Raw genomic sequence first — 14699 nt, forward strand, 5'->3', positions numbered from 1 at the left:
ACTGTTACTATAAAAGCCGTGCAATGCACATAGTTTTTTTAATAACATTTTTAAAATGTAAATTTTAAGTCACTATATAATTTCATATCATTCGAAACTAATTATTTTGATTGAAAAAAAAATCAAACAATGAAATATCTCAATATTACAAGAAACAATCTCATTTTAATGGGTAATTTTAAAAAATACAATTATATTATTATAATCATATTAGTAGTTTGTCAATGCAATTGGCTATTACTGAAATAATTAACTGCCCCAATTTTAGTTTTTGGAGAAGGATATGTACTATAATATTTGCCTTCGAAATATAAGATACTATATGATATTTTATAATCTTAATTTTATTCTTTCTTAAAAACTAGAGATAATCACTTAAAACATTAATTGTTTCCAATTTTCGTGTTAAGTTCTCTTAAAAAACTAAAATATTAATAATAAAGAGAGTTTGTTGATTTTTATGTACAACCCTAGGTTGTAAATATCAATACCCTTGATTTTTTCTTTAGATTTTAAGATATTATGTTTGAAAAATAAATATTACTTTCTCAAAACAACCTTTTTCTAAAATGATACTACTAATATATTATATTTTATATTAAAGGAAAAAATTTAGATTGTATAATTTTTTTAATATAATAACATTACAATCTTACAATTTATTGTCTTTCTTTTTATTAAAAAACACTATATATTTAGTAGGTATAATATTGCCAACACAACATACAAATATATTGTCATGTCATATTATATCATCCAATCATATTGATGCATTTGGCAAATGATTAATATATTGATATTTGTTATTTAACAGTAAAGTTATAACATTATATGATTGAATCAGCCTTTAATTGAACAAATATTTTAAAACCAAAAATATTACCAATAAGAATTGTAAAAATTTTTCACAAAAATCATCCTTGTGAATACGATCCCCTACATCAACATTACTGTATGTAGTTTATGTAGTTTTGTGGTTGCATGAGTTATTAAAATTGTAAAGCTTGTACCAACCACCTCTCTTTAAAAACAACTTGGGGCAAGCCACTATTTAGTCGAGTCAATCACGAGTCAAGTTGATTTTAGGTCATGTTGATTTTTGGTAAGATTAATTACGGTCTTATGTAACTCTAAACTAGTAAAGTGAAACCTACCATCCATGTTAAGGTTAAATTTGAGTTAACAATAGGTTACATAAATTCACTAACCATATATTTTTGGATACACATTATTCTCGAATAAAGTGCATGTCGGTCATAATGCAAAGTAATTGATTATGTTTTAGCTACATCAAATTCAATTTCAATTAGTTATGAATCACCATACCTCAGATGAACCTGCAAGTTAGATGTACTCAATCGTTTTGTATCATGCTTTATATCAAAATCAATTTGGATCAATCATAATTCACATCTCAGATCTAACTACAAATCAAACGTACTTAATCATTTCGAATCATGGTAAATATCAATTTTAATTCGGATTAAAATATGAATAACCATAACTCAGATCAACCTACAAGCCAGATTTACTCGATTCGAGGAGATTCTGCAGGTTGGGTCTATTTTAAAAACCAAAGGTGATTTCAAGTAAAAAAATAGAAAAATTTAATGTGGTAACCTTGAAATTTTTAGTTCTTCCACGTGATCGACAAACGTTATTTTGTCCGTGTGGGTGGCCCTGAGCTTTTAATTTTTTCAAATTATAAACAAAAGGTTAAGATTGTGTTAAATTTATGTTTTTACTACCCATCATAAAAAAGTTAACGTTTTTCAAAAATATATTTAAATTAAGTATTTAATTTAACAAAAATTTAAAATTTGATTTACTTTATAAAAAAGTTGAAAGCAGGAGTTCACCGTGGCAAAAAAGTGCTCGTATACCGCCTACAAAAGTCGAAAACTCCCTGTTACCCTCAATTCTCCCAAAAAATAAGTATACTTATAAATAGTCCGTGTTTAAATTATCCCTACAATAGCGAACAAGAGATCGAGAGAGGTTTTTCCAGAAACCCAGCGACATTCAAGCTGACAACCTTTACAGTTTCATTTCCAAGGTTAGTTTTCAGTGGCTCCTTTACTAATTAGAAGTATGAATTCTATGATGTTTCATCGATGCTTCGATGACTGTTTTGATCAATTTCTCTCTGTCTGTACTGCTATTTATTCATTGATTACTTAGTATCTTTGTTGATATCGGAAATCGATCCATCAGCAAAATCTTCGACAGTTTTTTGGATTTAGGGTTTATTATTTATTAGTTTTTAAATATAATTTTGTATGTGTTCTGCTTTGTTATGATAATCTTTTCTAGAATGTTCAATTCATACTTCTATTCAACTTGGTTAATCTTGGAGTTAGTTTGCAATAGTTTTTCACAAGACCTGGTTTTGACGAAGGTCGAGTATTGCAAAATATATTTATGATTCTTTTACTTTGTCCAGTAATGATGTGCGTCATGCAATAATACAAAATAGATGTGTGAATAAAAATTGTAAAAGTATAAATCAATGAATTAAAAGTGAGTGTGGTATAAAGTGTAAAACTGGGGAGAATTTTGGATGATGAGTCGAGGTGCTTTTTTAAATTTCAAATTCAGCGTTCAATAGCTTTCATTTGTACATTGAAGTATTTATGGAATTATTTTTTAAAATAGTCTCATAAATAGTAGTGTAAACATTTATGTGATTACTTGTTTATTAGGGATATTGTTTAGTTTAATTTTCAAAGGGCTATGATCATCCTTTACAATTGTTTTTTTGTTTGCAGCTTGACGCAATGGGAACTTATCTTACTAAACCTAAAACAGAGAAGGTGTCTGAAGACGGAGAAAATCATAGAGTAAGATATGGATTGTCATCTATGCAAGGGTGGCGTTCATCCATGGAAGATGCAGTAAGTAGAAATCATTGGATTTCCTATAATCAAAGAAATGTGTTTGTCTATGGACTTGATATTTGTTAATATTTGCTTGAAACTTGAGTTTGCTAATCATGTTTTTGTATAATAATAACTCCACTTTAGGAAGGGTAATATTAATGAACCATAATTTAGGTATGAGAATAAGAAAGTGATGTTATGAAACTGAAACTATTTACCTGGTTTCTTTGGAAAAGTCAAGAAACTAGCAAGTGTATGGATGCCTATGGAGCACTAGTAGAAGCATTATTCCATGGATTTCTTTCACAAAACAATGTTTCTATTTCAGTTTTTATCTACACTTTCATGAGTTGACTTCTTCACCTAAGAGCTTGAAGTTACATTAGTTCCTTTCAAATTGTCCATGATATTGTTAGCTATGATGCCTAGGAAGAGGAATTTTGCGTAGACCTTTGAGAACTATGGATTTGTTTGTGAAAATCTAAAGTTTATTAGGCTTGAATGTAAGTATGGACATCTTTGAGTTGTATTAGCTACTTTATTGAGAACCTATTTCGAATTGCTTTGATTGTTCATCTAACACCTAAAGTATATTGAATATTTATAGTTATATACTACTATCTCCATCTCACTAATATCTTCCCATATTTTTTTGACATTATTCAGCAATCAATCTTAATTTATATTTTAATCTTAATCTATAACTTAAAACATATTCAAATGAAATTTTGTTTGCTTCTTCTTTGTGTAAATTATATCAATATCAAATTTTTATTATTTTTAATCATATACAATTAAATCATATACAATTAGAGATATTAACTATTAAAATGGTGTATTGATAAATGAGATAATGATAGTGAGATGAATGGAGTACTAATTGAAAAAGGTACTCTTCCATGAAAATCCCATCAATTGCATTTGAAGTTGCTTGAACATGGAATGCTCAAACTTTTAACCCTACCAAATCTGAATCCTTGACTTGTTGCAAATGAGGGATATAATTTTGATTCGCCCTGTAAAATTAGGACATAGCTTCAAAATGCAGGAAGGAAGTGGAGTCTCAATTTCTTAATCCCATGACTAACCTTTCATATTCTAGGCTCTGAAAATTTTCATATGAAAATTGAATTGTCATATCTAGAGGAAGAAGGATAAAGTTTAGCTCTTTTTGTTGATGAGATTCGTGAGAGGCAACCAGAGATGACTCTTGGATCCAAACTTGAATTTGATATGTGTATCCTACTCCTAGCATCAGGGATACGTATGTTAGTTGCGAGACCATTTATCAGGTGCATGATTTGATGTAGGGGATTGGTGTTTACGCTCTCTTTTATTTATAGTAAAGTAGTTAACCCCATTCTGTTATAGGGATCCGTTTAATCGACCCTTTTTTTAATTCTCTTTCTTTCTCATATACTTTTAAGTGCTTGCCATAGTCCTAATGAAACAACAAATGGGTCAATTAAAAAGTTGAGGAAACATTATGTATTTTCCTTGTATGATATTTAGAACAAAGAATATTGATCCTGGGGTCTTGGTATGATTTTAAATTTATTTTGATTTCTAATCTTATATTTACCAAAAAACAAGTCACAAGATGGTATAAGACGGTCAATGACATTGTCTTGCTCAACTTGTTTTCTTCAAGCAAGATAATTAACTTCTGCCATGCCACTTGCAAAGTAATAGCTAGTATGCTGCTTGTGAGTTGTGACGCCCACTCAAGGTGTGATTGCCTTGGTAATTTGTGATTTCACTTTCCCCTAAAGCCTAACCTTGTCATTTAAGTGTAAAGATGAAAAAGGAGATTATTGATGGTTTAAATTTCTACTCAAAAGCCTGAGTAGCTTGAAAGGATGGAAAATTGCTTCCATTTATTGTGTGTTGTAGTTCTTGGCGTGAATCGATACAATTAACAATGATAATTTACTTAACCTTTCCATTTCTTATTACAACTTCGCATGGTTTATATGCCTTATTACCCATTGTCCAACCAATTTTAACTTCTAAGTCACTTCCTAATCTGATATTATTTTTTTTGCACTTCCCATATTGCATGTTTGTGATGTGTAGGAATTGGGGAAAAGATTCAGTCAATAATTTTGTAGTTAAACCAAAAACTTTGTTTGGCTTTCTTGTCCAAACTCAAACCAAATAGTAATATAACTAGTAACTGTAGCTCTTGGGTTAACCCATTTATAAACAATGCATGACACTTGTTCAGTGTTCATGTTGCTATTGACCATTTTGGATTGCGTATTAGTTTGAGGTTGGGTACGATGATGTAGTGTGCATACACTTACTACCTTGTAAACTAAACATTTTGTGCTAAGAGATTTCCTTTACAACCATCATCTCAATCTTGTGAAATCCTTTTAATTTTAAGCACACCAAGTAGTGAACAAAGCAATTGCACATGTGGAAAATTGATTGAAAATGGGTGCTAAAGTCCCAAATGTTTGCATACTTTGACAAAAGATCTACAATATCCAATATTGTATCAAAATTTTAGGATAGAGTAAATTTTTTTGAAGTCCGTATCTTTCCAAACTTGCTCCAAAATTGGTATTGGTTGAAGTAGCTCATTTAATGAGTTTGAATGGCTTTTTTTGTTGATAATAGCAACACGATTGCAATGAGTACCTAGACTCATAAAACTTAAGTTTACCTTGTGTTCCCCCATAATGGGAATTCATGATACTAAAATAACTGAAATGTAAGGTCATTTTGGGTCAACATTATTTTCCCCTTATACATCAAATTTTCATCCACCTTCATAAACCCAAATTCCCTATAACTCTTAAATCTTATCTTTACTTGCCGTTGGCGTCTCTTTCTTAATATGTTCCCAACAAGGAAGCACCGTTCTTGCATCAATCTCAAATCTTAAGCATGAGAGGCTTATCACCCAATTTCATTCTCTAATGATTGAATTTTAGATTTGTTGGTATCTACCAACAATTAGTGCCACCAATTTTGACTAATGAGCACCTTAGTATCAACTCTTTATCGCATATAAGTTTTCAATGGGATCAGCGCCCCGAATCTTCGCTAAAATTGCAACGAGATGTTGATTCTTGATACAACCACCACCCGGTAAAGGTGGGTCAAGTGAATTTGGGCATAGATTATTGCATAATATTATTGGATTTCTCATGATTTATTTCCAAAGATGTCCCATTTATGTTGCTTTGTAACTTGTAAGGGGTATATTAAGCCAAGGTGGGTCTTGAAGCCTTGGCGCAAGGCAAAAGCGTGAGCTTTTATTAGGATTCTTTTGTTTAAAAGCTTAAAAAATAAATTTGAAGCATGTTTGGTACTTAAAACAATAGGACATTCGTATATATTTGCATAAAAGATGTAATTTACCTGTTAATTGTGCTTAATCACTAATATAACGCAAAATGACTCGTTAGCTATTCGAACCTACATTCTATAGCATTTTGTTATCAAAGAAGAGAAGATAAGAAAGATGAAGAATCTAGAAGAGGAGTAGAAAAAAAATAAAAGATCAACTAAAAACTCAAAAAGGGGAGAAATGTAATAAAGAAAAGAGAAAATTTAAAGAAGTGAACAAAAATTTAAGAGATGAAAGATTGAAATAAGAAAAAACTAAAAGAAAGAACATTGAAAATGAAAGCGGTCAGAAAATTTTATAGATTTTAGAGGAAGAAAAGAAAATTTGATTAATAATCTAGAAGAAGAAAATATTAAGATAACGAATCCACAAGAAGAGTAAAAAGAAAATCAATTATACTATACAAAAGGAAGGTACCTAGTGATGGTTGAGGCACAATCCACCAAGTGTTACGACTCCAAGCGAATCTTTAATTTTTTTATTTTTTCTTTCTCACTCTTGAAAAACAAGAGCAAATCCTTTTTCCTTATCTTCCACTCTTTTTGAAAAAGACATAATTTTTTTTTTGTGTAATTGTTTTAGACATATTATTATTAAATAACATTTTCTCCCTAAAAAATATTAAAACGCGAAAAGAAAAAATGCATTGAGAAAAAAAGTGAACAAAAGTTCGCGTCTTTCATATCTCATGGTGCGCACACTTAGAGAATCGATTTTAGTAGAGCGCACCTTGAAGGCGCGCTATTTAAAACTGTTATGGTTTTAAGTTTTCAATGTTGTGATGTGACCTTTTGCATACCTTTATTTTCAATCTCATGATGCATTACCCCCTACTCATTTCCATCTCTAGCATGGAAAATACACGAGCAATCTTATTGACCAAAAATTCCATCACCATTTCTTTTTTTTTTTGTATCCTTACTAAAATCAAGCTCATAAAAGATATAATTTGAGAATTTAGTAAAGCATATCCTTGATATGTCTCTCGATCATCCTTTTGAAATGTGGGAAAATTATTTCTAAATTATTGCTTGATCATTTTTTTGACTTGTAGGTGACTTAATGGCATTGAAAATATCCTTGTATCACCCCTAGAAAATGGAGTGGCACTCTCATTTGATTTGCCATCTTCATTCCATTTAAATGGCTCGATTCTACAAGAGTCCCCTCCTTCCTTCTTCTCGCTTTTGAACATGACCTTTAACGATATCTTAGTCTTTCCTAGTGAAATACCCCTATAAAGCTTGATGGTGTTCCCATTGACCTAGTTTTTCATGCTATTTTTGATCCTAGCTTATTTTGCTAATAAGCTCCCAAATTCACTTAAGAATTTCCCTAACACTAAAGGAACGGTATTTTGTCCATGTAATTGTATAGGCTTACCATTCGTGGAGAAACCTTAAAATTCTTTCTTTAGGATATCTAGATTTTTGTTCACCTAAAAATTGAATTATTATGAATTTTGTCGTGTTTATCACTTCATCTGTTATTACTTTGTCAATGAACCAATTTCAAAGTTTCTAAACCTTGATAAACAATTCAGACACTCTAGATTCTTCTCTATAGCTAGTGATCAACAAGCTAAGTAACCTATGACTACAACATGGTTGTTAGTCCATTTACCATACAACAGAAACACAACTCTTTTTCTTATTATCTTGCGTCTCTTGAATTTCTCAACTAGTTGGATGGTGGCATGTTAAAATTCAAGAATTGGGTTGGGTTTACTAATGAGTTGTTAGAGGAAGGGTTAGGAACATGTATTAACTTTTACGTGAAAAGCAAATTGAGTTATGTGATTTGGGGTTGGTTTATTGTTTGGATTTAAGGTCCCAATAAATTGATATTTATGTTGTAGCTAAACTTGTCTCAAACCTCTTTTGGACCCCCACTTATGATTCATCTTCAGGATTAATATTTCAGTGCTCCCATAGCCTTTTGTAATGGAATGGATTTGATGTCATTATAAGATTATAGGACTTTGTCTCAAACCTCTTTAGGGCCCACTTATGATTCATCTTCAGGATTAATATTTCAGTGCTCCCATAGCCTTTTGTAATGAAATGGATTTGGGATATCGAAGATTGCCTTTCTCATGATTTAACCGGAACCTAAGATATAATGTCTGATAAGTCTATCAACTCTAGATTCAAATCATGGGGAAAAACCATGTCGAGATCGTGATTGTGGTAATGGTCTTGAATCTTGACTTACAATGTTGTGGAAGTGACACCTTAAGAGTCACGCGTGCTACAACACGCTTCTTGGTAGCTCTTTGTGGAAGGTGTTTTAAGAACTTTCTAAGAAATATATGTACATAAATAAACCATTTTGACGTTATTTAATCATCTCATTTTTTAACCCTTTTTTGAGAGGGGGTTGGGGTATGATGGGGATTTCTCAACAATTACCTCTACTATGAAGTGCATATTCCAATTTCGATTGCAAGGTAGAAATTTAGAATAACTTGTTTTACTTGTTTACAGCATGCAGCTATTCCAGATTTGGACAGTTCTACATCTTTTTTTGCTGTTTATGATGGTCATGGAGGTAAGTTGTTATTAGCCCCTAACTACCAACAATTATTTCTATCACAGTGAGCCACCATCACACTTTTCTTCCCTCATGATTACTATTTCCTTGCTACTTTCTCTTTTCTAGTCACTCTTATGCAACTGGGTTGCGAGAAAATAAAATGGATCCTGGAAAGGTTTGGGACTGGATGGTTAAGATATGGCTCAATGTGTAAACTAAATACTGCAGCACTGAAACTTGTTAGGAGGGTTATGTTGCAAATCACTTTTACAACACAGTAAAGGATCAGGAACCTGAATTGAATGATTTAACTGGAAGATATGATTTGCTTTCATATACACAAGGACTGAAGCTTCTCTACTGATTTAGATCCATGTATTCGTTTTTATGTGCTTCTGTTTCTGTAGATGTTGATAGCATTTTCGTCGGCCCTCCATAAATTCTTATATCCAATTGAAACAGAGAAGAAGAAGAGATTCGTTACTTGAAATGTCCATCCGTGCACTTAAATTTGAGTGGAAGAAATGCGAGGTATTTGAGGTGGGTAAATCACTGGATGAGAGTTTAATTGGTTGCTTTCTGTGAGCTCTGAAAGTTGTTGTGAAGGATGTCTCTGGCATCTGCAGTCCACCTTCAATGGGTTGTTTTATGGCATCCACATATATGTGTGTGGTACTGGTACACCTGGAGAGGCGCAGTGGAGGTTGTTGTGTTGAGAGGAAGGTCTGCTTAAAATATTGTATATCTGAGGATAAGGGTAGATGCTATCCCTCAAGAATGATTGAATCGCCCTGTTTCTTTTTTCTTTCCTACCTTTTTCCCTTCATGATCAATATGTGACAAATTTGATTCATTTTGTTAGGACAATGATATAGGCTAGCATTCAGCCAATTGCCATCCATATAGTAGTATGCCATGAGAGCCCATTAAGAACTGTGGAATCTAGTTCCAACAGTTGTGTTCTCTATCTATTTGTTCTTTTTTTTTCTTCCTTTCTTCCCTTTTGTCTTATTTTCTTTGTTTTTTTATGGTTGCAAAATTTTGTGTTGAATGAAACTTTAATCTGTAAGCATGATTTGCTGGATATGAGGGTCCAGAGATCTTGCGAGAATGTACATTGTTTGTGTCATCATGGTACAACAAATGCTGTACTGTATTTGGGACACATACTGATTTTCTTTCCATGCTGATGATTTTTGTCAAATGAGTGCAAAGGTGTTTTTGTTCTTATTGGGGAGGAAAAATGGGGACTTTAGGTTGTAGGATGAACACATTCTGCAAAAGCATCTCCTATTTGTTTTCATGGCTTCTCTTCTCATTTTCCTTGGAAATTAAAATGAAATAACACAAAACTATACCCCAAAACAAATAAAAGTATGTGGGAAGAGAATGATTAAATGTCGAGGACATTTTATGCATAAATTGATTAATAATAGAATTTTTTGTGATAGCACTAGGCCAACTTTAACTTTCTTTGGTTCTAATTACCTACATCAATGAAGGATTTAGCCAAAAGAAATTTGTTTGTTCCCAACTCTTTTTTTTCAAATACTCTTATCATTCTGAATGTAATAGAATGCTGCACAATCAATCTATCTTAGTCGAGTACTAGTCTATTCTGTAATGAATTGCAATTCTAAAGTTTGAATCTATCATCTGCAGGAAAAGCGGTCGCTAAGTTTTGTGCGAAATTTCTTCACAAGGAGTTACTTGCTGATGAAGTGTACTTAGCTGGAGATTTGGCGAAATCGTTTCAAAGAGCTTTTCTCAGGTTATTTTCTTACGATAAGAGTGCAGCTTAATTTTTAGAAAGATTAACCGAAATTTTCTAATTCAAAACAGCTGGCTTTTAATACATATACCACGGGCCTTAAATCACCTTACATATGTATCCTCCGTTTTTCTTAGTTGCTAAACTTGCATCGAATTTTTTTCCATATGATCTTGTGTATTAATAATGGTGAAAAATTAAGTGTAAGTGTAATGAAATGGATTTGCCATTACAAGGCTATGTGGGGTTTATAGAGTAAATGAGTTCTCTCTCTTACTTGGCTAGTCTTTTGGGTAAGTTTTACCATTTATTCTATAACAATGGTATTAAAGTCAACTCGGAGTGGTGGCCTGGGTTAAACCTGCCGTGACCAACAAGGATCCAACTCGGAGTGGTGGCCTGGGTTAAGCCAGCCATGACTAACGTGGATGTTGGAAATTATGGGGGTTCGAATGTAATGGAATGTATTTGAGACCATTACAAGGTTATGGGACTGTGTCCCGCATCGGTTTTATGGGCAACTAATGTGGGGTTTATAGAGTAAATGAGCTCTCTGACCTACTTGACTAGTCTTTTGGTTGAGTTTCGTATTTTGTTCTATAACATAAAGATAGTTGAACTACTACAATGGGTATTACACATGCAGGAAGTGTAGTGAGTAAACAACAAAAAACTATTTCATAATAGGGGTAGTATTTTCAGAGCATTTATGGAACAGGAAAAATGATGATGAAAACTACTACTCCAGGGCAATTTAGAGCCCTTTCAAATTACTAAAACAAAGAAAGACATATATGGTGCTCTCATGCAATAAAACTATTTATATATGAATGGTGTACTTAAAAGACGGAGGAAGTTTATATATACATGCATTATACATGTACTTAGAACCAAAATTAAAGGTGGGTTTGGGTTTGGATGTGGTTGTGGGTGATGTAAACTTATGCCATCAGCTATACATTTGATGTGTGTACATCGTGCTCGTTCTTTTGTCAATATTTTATACCTTTGCAGAATGGATGAGATGATGTCTACCAACAAGAAGTGGAGAGAACTGCTCTGGGATGATGTACAAAAAGCTGATGATGGTCTTGATGATGAATTACTTTTGATGGGTGGTGGAAACAAGGATGAGACTGATCTAATATCAAAAGAGGTGGATGCATCATATACTGGACAAACTATTTATATATATATTGATAAGATTTGAAATTAAAGATTTTTCTGATTTGTTTGACTTATAAACATAACCAAATGAATCAATGTTATACCTATTCGATGAGTCAACTACTTGGCTTTATCTTAGTGTAGGAACAATCTCAAGAAGCTCTATAAATCTATATCCTAGTTTTATGTTAGTCGCCAAGACTGAACAACCTACTAAAAACCCAGTAAAACTAACATTTGCAACCCCTTATTGATCGACCTAGACTAAGACTGACCGATTGAAAAACCGACTCAAATGAAATTGAATTCGATATTAAACCTATTGGATAGCGGGAGTGAAGAATGACATTAATATTGGAATTTTCTAAAGTATATAACAATATTACAATAGACAGGGATGAATGTAGGAGATAACGATGATCACTAGAATTGATGTTTGTAGTTGTAGATTAGTACTAGCTAGGGATTAAGGCTCTGGCATTTTTTTATCATGAAGTTTAAATGCCATGCAATGATATGCTGAACATCTTTTAGCTATTATGGTTTTCTCAAACCCGTATAAATTACAATCTAAGCTATTGGTTTGAACTTCTTTTGTTACAATATAAGCAATTTGTATGAATATTTTTTTTGGGTATCTGATTGTCAGTTTTTTGATTCATCAATCAGGATCCTGATTCTGATTCGGACGAACCATCTTCTGGATGCACAGCATGTGCTGTAATAATTCGAGATAACATGTTGGTCGTTGCTAATGCTGGTGACTCTCGCTGTGTAATTTCAAAGGGTGGTCAAGTAATTCTCATTCTTTCACTGCTTTGTCTCTTTTTGTGTGTGGAAAGCATATGCACATGGATGTGACAACTTTTTTCTATTGAACTACTCATGAAATGATTGTTTGTAGCTTCTTTTTTCTTTAATATAATGTTTGTTGCTGCTTAATGCATTCTTGGTCGGGAAGTTTATTGCCTTCATTTTAAGTATAGTTTTTAACTGCTGCTGATATTTTTGGGTGTTTGGATTGTCCTTTTAGTCTTTTTTTGGGAGTTAAGGGGTATATGTATATAATTTCATTGCAGGGTATACCTGGTCCATTAGTTAAGTTGTCACTTACGAAAATTTTAATGTTATTTTGATCAAGTTTATGTACCTTGCGCAAGGATTCATATTACTTATTCTCTTGCTGCTACGATTCAATGATTCATACAGGCTTATGATGTATCCAAGGATCACAAACCTGAACTTGAGGCTGAGCAAGAAAGGATTTTGAGAGCTGGAGGCTTTATCCACGGTGGAAGGATAAATGGTTCTCTAAATTTGACAAGAGCCATTGGTAATTAGCTTATTCGTTGGAGCTATTTGTCCTTTGGAAAGCTGTCGGCATTTTTGTTGTTTTGCTTTTTGGGGCACGAGTAACCCTATTTTGTGCAGGAGACATGGAGTTCAAGCGTAATAAACTGTTGCCAGCAGAAGAGCAAATAGTGACTGCAAATCCAGACATAAGCATTGTATGTTAATGTTTCATGACCAAGTTACTTAAAATCTTGTATATAGTTTGGCTTTGGCTTTGGCTTTGGCTAGAGAGGAATTTAGTGTGTCAAGAACTGATATCATAAACTATTTTCTAGTTAAATTGAGGGTTTATGGCTTGCTTTAAGGGAAGTGCGATGTTTTACCTGTTGAGGAACCGTTTCCGGGCTATGCAATTCTTGATTTCTTTTTTTCCTCATCTTCAGGTGGATCTCTCTGAAGATACAGAGTTTATTGTGCTGGCCTGTGATGGAATTTGGTATGTGCTTTGTGCTTGGATCTTTTATAGACCTTTATTAACATTTATAGTAAAAGTTGATAGTGTTTTGTTCTCTACATAGGATAATTGTTTTAGATTTCTTTTTGGTAAGATTTGGAAAGTACCTGTGCACAGGGAATACTGAAGCAATTGAGTTTCTAATGCTCAATTAGCAGTCCTCTGAACATCGTTTAGCCGGATTGTAGTGCTAATATGGGTTATTGCCTGTTGTCTTATATAATTGTGGCAGCTTTGGTGCACAGGCACACAATGCATACTGTGTGTCACAGATTGTTATTCTGTTTGTTTTTAATATCTTTGCTTAGAACTGCACCACTAATGATAATTAATAGACTTCTGATTGTTATTCTTGAGCCGAGGGACTCTTTGACCGCACTCTCCTTTATGGGTATGAGTTGCCGTCTTTCTTCCCTCCTCAGACCTCGATCATAGTTTTTCTATGAACGGGATACACTGGCTATGATGATGATGAGACTTTTGATTTATCTAAATTATTTGCTTACATTCATGAAATTGAATTACATTTACGGACTAGTTTGTTACTTACAATATTATTCTTGAATTTTGTAGGGACTGCATGTCAAGCCAAGAAGTGCTAGATTTTGTACACGAACAATTAAAATCGGTAAGACGGTCAACATCATTTCATTATCCTAACGTCATTTAGTGATGATAAATAAGACTCTTAGTAACAAACGTCATTTGCGCCTTCACAAAAATAAATTATAATTGAAACCAAAATTTTTTGGCCAATCGAAATAAGGGACCAAAAATGTGTGCTCCATCCTTGTACTTAACTGCTACTGTTTGTACTCATGCAGCAAACTAAACTTTCGGCCATATGTGAACGGATAATGGATAAATGCCTGGCGCCTTCGGTTGGTGGTGAAGGTTGCGATAATATGACCATAATATTGATTCAGTTGAAGAAACAAGCAACCTCGAGTTCTGGCACTAGGGATGAACATTCTATTTCTGATAAGCCACAAGAAAATAGTTCGAAGAAATGAATTGATTTTGTAGATTTTATGTTCCCCTTACTGTATTTCCTGTGCATATTGTCTTTTTCAAGTTCGGAGTTGCATAGTAATTACAGGTTTTGATCTTTGAATGTTTGAACATATTGTACTTATTTTCTAGTTGTTGATACATAGAGAAATTGGGTGCATTTAAAAA

The 14699-nt window shown here is 32.9% G+C and overlaps 1 protein-coding gene across 1 annotated transcript; it reads left to right on the top strand.

Moving 5' to 3' along the window:
- Window positions 1–1902: 1902 nt before the first annotated feature.
- On the top strand, window positions 1903–14699 carry LOC130797676 (probable protein phosphatase 2C 21). The gene is made up of 11 exons (XM_057660379.1): window positions 1903–2056; window positions 2769–2894; window positions 8727–8790; window positions 10438–10546; window positions 11561–11702; window positions 12383–12508; window positions 12923–13046; window positions 13145–13221; window positions 13450–13502; window positions 14094–14148; window positions 14345–14699. The coding sequence occupies exons 2-11, from the start codon at window positions 2778–2780 to the stop codon at window positions 14531–14533; spliced, it is 1056 nt and encodes a 351-aa protein (XP_057516362.1). The 5' UTR covers window positions 1903–2056; window positions 2769–2777; the 3' UTR covers window positions 14534–14699.

The sequence above is a fragment of the Amaranthus tricolor genome, chromosome 13, assembly GCF_026212465.1.
Source record: "Amaranthus tricolor cultivar Red isolate AtriRed21 chromosome 13, ASM2621246v1, whole genome shotgun sequence".
Classification (NCBI taxonomy): domain Eukaryota; kingdom Viridiplantae; phylum Streptophyta; class Magnoliopsida; order Caryophyllales; family Amaranthaceae; genus Amaranthus; species Amaranthus tricolor.